Source organism: Gavialis gangeticus, unplaced genomic scaffold, assembly GCF_001723915.1.
Source record: "Gavialis gangeticus isolate Ggan-Ray unplaced genomic scaffold, GavGan_comp1, whole genome shotgun sequence".
NCBI lineage: Eukaryota > Metazoa > Chordata > Crocodylia > Gavialidae > Gavialis > Gavialis gangeticus.
This window is the reverse complement of record NW_017729032.1, coordinates 212,190,564-212,198,111: the sequence shown is the minus strand read 5'-3', so window position 1 is coordinate 212,198,111 and position 7,548 is coordinate 212,190,564. Positions and strand designations below refer to the sequence as shown.

The following is a 7,548-nucleotide window of genomic DNA, read 5'->3' as shown; positions in this document are numbered from 1 at the left end:
GGGAATGCCTGTGCCATGCATGCTGTGGCAGGTTACCCTGGGTGAGGTAAAAAAGACGGGCCAGCAACTGTGCTGGCCCCAGCAACCTTACCTGGGTTCCTAGGGCCTCTGGGAGCTGCAGCCCCAGGGTCCTGCACCTGGGAGCCTGGCCAGCACCCAGAGCAGGGCTCTTGCTGGCCAGGTTACAGTTTGGGGCAGCATGTGTTGTTGCCATGTACAACACCCCACTTTTTTTGGCATGGAATCTCCTGAGGTAAAAAAAAACCCAATCCGTGCTGAAAGACAGCAGCACAGGGATCACCTGCATGTGCAGTGTGTGGTGCTACAGATGGGTCTAGATGCAGCCTCTCAGTCTAGATTCAGAATTAAACCACTCCTAAATGTGGAGGGCTTTTATGTTTTTAAAATAAGGCACTCTTCCTCAGTTCTCATTCTGAAGTATAATGACATGACAGTGAGAATAGTTAGTTTTTCCTTTTGTCACTAGCAGGATTTTTTTCCCCCTGCGTGTCTAATATAAAATTTCACATCATGAAAAAATTGCCATTGGTATTGCACAGAAATGTCTATCAATATTCACATTGATCATACTGCCTTTCCTCCTTTCCTTTTGAGTCTATTTTCTACAAATATTCAAGTGCCTGAATTTTAAAAGCACAGATGTTCCTGGAAAGTTAGCTTCAAAGTTGCAATTTTAAACTCAAAGTAACTAGCTTCCTCTCCAAAAGTATATGTTCATTCACTAAACAACGTAAAAGAAATAACATCATGTGACTGACCTGACCAATCATAACTAAACAAAACTCCATGAATAACGAGTAAAATAAAACAAAATTACTGTGTCCCTCTTAAATTATGGAAAAAAGTAGTGCTAAAAAAGGCCTACCAGGCTGGTTACCATATTTTCTAGAGTATGAGAAACCATTTTGCCTCCTGAGAAAGGTGAACTTGATATAAAGGGCATCTTATCAGGGATCCTGGTCTTCTCTGTTTAAAAATTGCTAATTCTCTGATTAAACCCCCCAAACCCCCAATTAAAATGAAACACCACTATATATATACTAGCAAATTGCCCATCAAAAATGACAGGGGGGGCTGGCAGGGATGGAGCCCAGCTTCTGACCCTGCACCACTGCTCCCCACTATCCTCGTCCGACCCTGTTTCTGCTCCCCCTCCCCCCTAATCACTTTGGGCCTGACTTTGGGCGAGTCGTTCAGGTCCAGGCCCACTCCCCCCAGCCCCCTCAACTGCAGTGAGCCCAACCCTGCCCTCCACCTCAGCGGGCAAGACCCTGTTCCCACCTCTGGCATGGCAGCCCCGACCCCATTCCCCTCCTGCCCCCTCCCTGCCACAGTGGGTCTGACCCTGTTCCCCACCATCATGCCACCACTCCCTCCAAGGAGTGAGGGGGAAGAGGGAAGTCTGCCTTGCTATCCCCTCCACCCCCTTGGCCAGCACCCCATGCTGCCATTGCCTCCAGGGAGCGGGGCTGGGAGGGGGCAAGGCCAGTGCTGCTTTATGAAGGAACTCTGGAATGAGTGGGTGATGGACACTGAACATCAGGGCCATATAGCTTCAGGAAGGCTAAAAAGGCTTACCAGTACACATATTTGTGAGCAGGTAGAAACTTCTTGGGATCAAGTCAAATGATTAGCTCGTGTTAAGTTATTGAAGAAATACAGAGTGAGCAATGTACCTGATGACAGTGAAGATGGCATTCTATATGTAGTAAGTGAAAATAAGAGCTACAGTTCTGAATAGGAAGACTTCTGTGGCTTCAGTGGTTGTGAAAGTGAAGATATCTTTTTGTGGATTTAATGAAAAAATATAAAAAACAAGCACTGCAACATTACAGGTAAAACTAACCACAGACAACTGTAAGATGTATTGCAATCTAAACAGGTTTCAAAATATATAAGACTATATAAAATATGACTGCAAACATGACTGTAATAAAAGTTGACCAAAACTAAATCAGGTTTATTTAAAAACCTTTTCTACAAAATTTTACTCTGAGGGGAGAAGGGGTGTCTTATATACAGGTACAGGTTACATACTAGAAAATATGGTAGACCATTTCCCAGACGATGTAAGATTCTTAGTTTATTTTTAATTATTTAGCTTAGCCAATTTTTACAGTTGCATCCAAAGAAGCATTTACTACTTTGCTTTAGGAATATGTTTATACTTAAAAGAATTCCATAATTAATGTGGAAGAATAAAAGTTTACTTAGCTAGTACTGATATCCCAAACATGTTAAGAAAATGGATGGGATAAACTTCTTGTCCATGTTTATAACTAACTTTCGCATGTTTTACTGCTGCAAACAGATTCCTTTAATCTGCCTTTCATCTTCCTTGTTACCAGACCGGTTGCTTGCTCAGCTGTGCTCTGTGGACATAAAATCACGGAAGTATTACTTGTCCACAGCAAGTGCACTTCTGAGGCCTGCTTCAAATCTAGTTTATCAAACTCCTAGCAGCTGTTCCTGGAAGATGCAGGGCATAAGTCTGTGTATTTTCCATGCACAGAGAAGAATATGGGTGGCTGCAAATGCCAGCCTGTCAGAAAATGTCATTATTAGTCTCACCACAAAAGTCACACACGTATACACAGCCTCCCCCTACTGAAATTCAATTCTCCTTGTGAAAGATTCTTCTGATGTAATTTTTGGCAAAATACATGAAAATCAGTTCTTTTATGTTATTTTTGGCTCTGAAATTACTAAGCCTTCACGAAAAGGTATTAGATGCCTTAAAAAGATTTGAATTGGTTACTATTTTGATTTCAAATTATTATGAACTAAGTATTTTAGTACTTAGATTCCACAAAAACATTTGAACAAAGAGAACGGTGAAAAGCACTTTTGCCACGCTGTCTGTCTGATCTGGGGTCACTGCAATATTCAAGCACATTTCAAGAGGCTGTTGCATTTGTTAGGTGAGAAGGTTCACTGAGTTAAGACTTTCTAACAGGAAAAAGTAAAAATCGTTATTTATACAAATGCAATCATTCCTCAATAAGCTGCTGATTAGTTTCAACCACCTTATTGAGAAAGAAATCCATAAAAAATGAAATGGTTCAAATGGTAAATTTATATAAAGAGCTTGCAAAACTATAGATATACAAATAAGCAACCAGGAAGACATAAGCTCAAACAGTGTAAGAAACAACATTTAAAAATGTATCTGATACAAATAAAACCTAGGTGTGTTCAATACTTGGAAGTGGATATCAAAAGAAACATCACATTTCACTTAAAAACTTCTCAGTACCCAACAGCATAACTGATCTATTTCTGCTGTTGCTGCAAAAGCATTTATCAAGAGTATCTTTAGAAGGCAGGAGATGCAATAACAATAACTGAAATGTTTGTGGTAAACAAATATCAGTATTTTTCCCTGCTTGTGACACTTGTGCAGAGAAATTTAGTTCCAGGAATAGGATTGTTGTAGTCGTGCTTTTTAGGAGGTATAATCTGGAATCTGTCATTTCCCAGCTAGCTATGCAAACTGAGGGAGGAGATAACAAAAGAGATAGGGAGTTTTTGTTGGGTCTGAATGAATTCAAGTCAGCAGAGCCAGATGAACTTCTTCTCAGGGTACTGAAGGACATGCCAAAGGAGATCTCAGAGCCCTTGGGAATGATTTTCATGAAGTTGTCGGAGACAGTCCAGGTACCAGAGGACTGGAAAAGGGCCAACCTAGTGCCCCTCTTTAAAAAAAGGCAAGAAGGAGGACCTGGGGAACTACAGACCAGTTAGCCTCAACTGAATACGTGGAAAGTTACTGGAGCATATCCTAAGGAAGGTCATTTGCAATCATCTGGAAGAGGAAAGGCTTATTACAAGCAGCTAGCACGGATTTATGAAAAACAAATTAGATCAAACAAACCTGATTTCCTTCTTTGACAAAGTAACTACTTGACTGGATGAAGGGTATGTTGTTGTATAGCATATTTGGACTTCAGCAAGGCTTTTGACAAGGTCCTAACATGACCTTCTCATACATAAATTAGAGAAATGTGGTCTTGATAAAACTACTACAAGGTGGATAAATAACTGGCTCAATAGCTGTAAGCAAAGGGTAATTATTAATGGGTCCATGTCAGAATGGCAGGAGGTTTTGAGTGGAGTCCCACAGGGGTCTCTCCTGGGCCCAATGCTATTCAATGTGTTTATTAATTTGGACACTGGCATAGAAAGCTTGAGCAAGTTTGCAGACAACATGAAACTGGAAAGGATTGTGAACATGGAGGATGTGAGCCCGATTCAGATGGATCCTGACAGATTAGAAAGTTGGGGGAAAGCTAACAGGATGAAGTTCAATGTGGACAAAAGCAAAGTGATACACCTTTGCAGAAATAATCAAAAACATAAATATAAAGTAGGTGACACCTGGCTGGGTGGCAGCACTACGAAAAGGACCTGGGAGTCTTGGAAGATCATAGATTCAGTGAGTTTGCAGTGTGATGCATCTGCACAAAAAGTGAATGCAGTTTTAGGATGCATCAGTAGAAGCATTAGGTGCAAGACACAGCGTGTGACTTCACTACCCAGTACTTGTTAGGCCTTCTCTGGAGTACTCTGTGCAGTTCTGGGTCCTACATTTTAAAAAGGACATGGAGAAGTTAGAGAGGGTCCAGAGGCAGGCAAGAAAGACAATAGAGGGCTTGGAAAACAAGTCATATGATGAGAGGCTGAAGGAGCTCGGCATATTCAGCTGGCAGAAAAGATGCTTAAGACGGGTCATGATAGCAGTCCTCAAATACCTGAAGGGCTGCCATAACAAAGAGGAAAAGCACCATTTCTCTCTTGCTGCAGAGAAGACCATGTGGACCAATGGTTTGAAGTTGCAGCAAAGTAAGTTTAGATTAGAAATCAGGAAAAGCTTCTTCACTGTTAGAACAGTGAGGCAGAGGACCAGATGGCCAAGGGAAGTTGTTGACTCTCCTTCACTGGTTGTGTTCAAGAAGAGGTTGGGCAGTCACTGGTCAGGGATGATCTAGAGCCTAGGTTCTACAATGGGTATTTCCCATGCTTCTGGGCCTTGATGGTTGCCAACCTCCCCACTCCCTTTTCTGTTACATATGTCAGAGTGTTTTTAAGCCTTCCTCAGAGGCATTAGGTGTTGGCTGCAGCGAAGGCTGGGGATTGGGACTGGGGTATGCCAGTGCTTCTGCTGGGACCAAAACCAGAGGTTCCTGGCTAGAGGATCTTGCCCCTTTGCTTAGGGTAAGATTTGCTGCCATATTTGGGGTCAGGAAGAAATTGTACTCCAGGGTTAGATTGGTATGGACTGTGGTGGGGTTTCTTTTCCTCTGTAGCATGGGGCCTGGCCCTCTACCCAGGATCCCTTGATCATATATTGACAATATTTCATAGAATCAGGACATTGGCTGCCATAGTTCTCCTGCTTTACCTATGGCACGTTAAAGTGTTAGGTCTGAGTTGTATGAGGGTTGATAGTCTTATGTAGAGTTGAGATAATGGATTGTATGGGGTGGTTTCGACAAGGATGATCCTGCCTCAGGACTAGATGACCTGTGTAGGCCCTTTTCAGCCCTCCTAGTCTATGATTCTATGCAACTCTTTCCAAACAAAACCTTTACAATGATACAACAGATAGGCAGAAATACAGTATCTTGACAACCAAAGTTAGCTTGTTGGGTTCAGGTAGTATTCCATGATGTCTATGCTATTTCCAAAACTTTAGCATTAATACTACAGCATGAAGCTGCATTTATAAGTTTAATTATATAAATTATATCTGAAGGATAAAAAAATATGTTGAGTTTAATATGACGTAAATAGTGAAGGTAAAAAATACTACAGCTTTAAAGATGTAGCAAAACAGTGCTGCAGTTTGAGCCTGAAACAGGGAAATCTATCCATTTAAAAGGGAACGGCCTGGCCTGCTGAGAAAGCCCAGCCACAGGATATTTTGGATAAGCAGGGAGTGTCCCCCTAGGAACTATGACACAGTCCCAGAAGAGTAAGCAGAGGAGGAGCAAACAACCAGAACAACTTCCTACAAGGAAGGGCCAAGCTACCATGCTGGGGCCAAAGCCAAAGGGCATCCCTCCTAGTGTCTGAGACAATGCAGAAAGCCTTGGCTTTGTTTATTTGTTTGCTTGCTTTGTTGCTTAAAGACTGTATTTTAAGCTCCTCAGGGAGCAAAATCCATCTGTAGAAACCAGCAAGCTAGGCAACCCACATACAGAACCCAATTCTATTTCTACTGAAGTTAGTGGCAAAAATCTCCATTATTTATATACAACCAAAAACTGTTGGATTTTTTTTTGGTGGGGGAGGGAGAGGGAATTGGGGCGGGGGTTGTTTTTTTACATCTTTCTTTTCCAATTAAAGCCAGTGAACATTTTGCCATTTCAATAGCTAGGGATCTGGGCTCTATGAGATTTGTAACCTCCAGGTGGATTAGCTTATCAAGCATCACAAATTTTAAATGAAAAATCAGAGCCCTGTAATCCATAGAGTTATCCTCAAAGCATTCTCTGTTACTTTAACCAACTGAAGTCATAGTTCAGACTTTGAAACAAAAGCAAAAGAAAAAAATGGCGTACTGTGAAAAAATTGCATCTTGTGAAATATTTGACCACATATAAAGGAATGAGAGAGATAATCCACTAAATTGATAGAATTTAGAGGCATACAATAGACCAGTAGGGGACATATATAATTCTTAACATTTTAACTTCCTGAACATCTGAAGATGAACAATAAACAGGAAATTTACCTTGATATGAGCTGCTGGATCTGGGACAGTCTGAATCATGTCCTTTAACAGCTCAACGTGTTTCCCAGAAGTTCAGGCCCCAAGGCAACTGCATAACCAAGAAAACAAAAAATCACAAGCATTTAAGCATCTGTATTTTTTAAGTTTATTTGCAAAGGACTCTATTTTCTTTTATGGGGAACAAGGTCTAAGTTTTGTTTCATGCTTGTTCCCCACAGCCCTTTCCCCCCACAGCAATAGTGGCATACATCTGATGTTTGTTTCTACAGACTCAGTTAAAATATTTTACACAGGAGAAAACAAATGTCAGGGGCTGATCTTCTACTTCAGACCCCGGGGAAAGTCGTCAGTGAACTTAACTGATGGTGCATTATACTAAGAGACACAAGGTGACTGGGACAGATTCTCAGATGTAAATGAGCAGAACTTCAATGCAGCTCTGCCCACTCACAACAGCTGAGGATTTGATACATCATCTTGCTCAGTGGTTTTCAAGCTTTTCAGAGTCAAGGCACCCCTTTCCCACTTTTGTTAATGTGGCATCAACCCTGGTTGAGGACCACTCCCGGTGTTGCCTCAACTTACCTCAGTGCTTCTCAACTGGGTGATACTGCCTCCAGGTGGCTGCTGCACAGCCAGCCCAGGAAAGGCTGTGGTACATGCATGTGCTCCTGTTGTAGTAGGGTTCTCTGACAGCCCTAAAGCAGACAGGAGAGCTGCTTCAGGCTGTCAGACTTCCCAGTCTGCTCCCCACCCCCAACTCTCCCCAGAAAGAGGCACACAGGACAGCT

At 42.0% G+C, this 7,548-nt stretch overlaps 1 protein-coding gene across 3 annotated transcripts in view; it reads right to left on the bottom strand.

Moving 5' to 3' along the window:
* The window catches only part of ERG (ERG, ETS transcription factor), a 326,982-nt gene that overhangs the window by 212,952 nt on the left and 106,482 nt on the right, over positions 1 to 7,548 (bottom strand). For all 3 annotated transcript variants that reach the window (XM_019525075.1, XM_019525073.1, XM_019525077.1), the window contains exon 2: positions 6,758 to 6,845. In XM_019525075.1, the coding sequence (XP_019380620.1) occupies positions 6,758 to 6,796 (39 nt within the window). In that variant the 5' untranslated portion in view covers positions 6,797 to 6,845. The remainder of the gene's footprint in view (positions 1 to 6,757; positions 6,846 to 7,548) is intronic.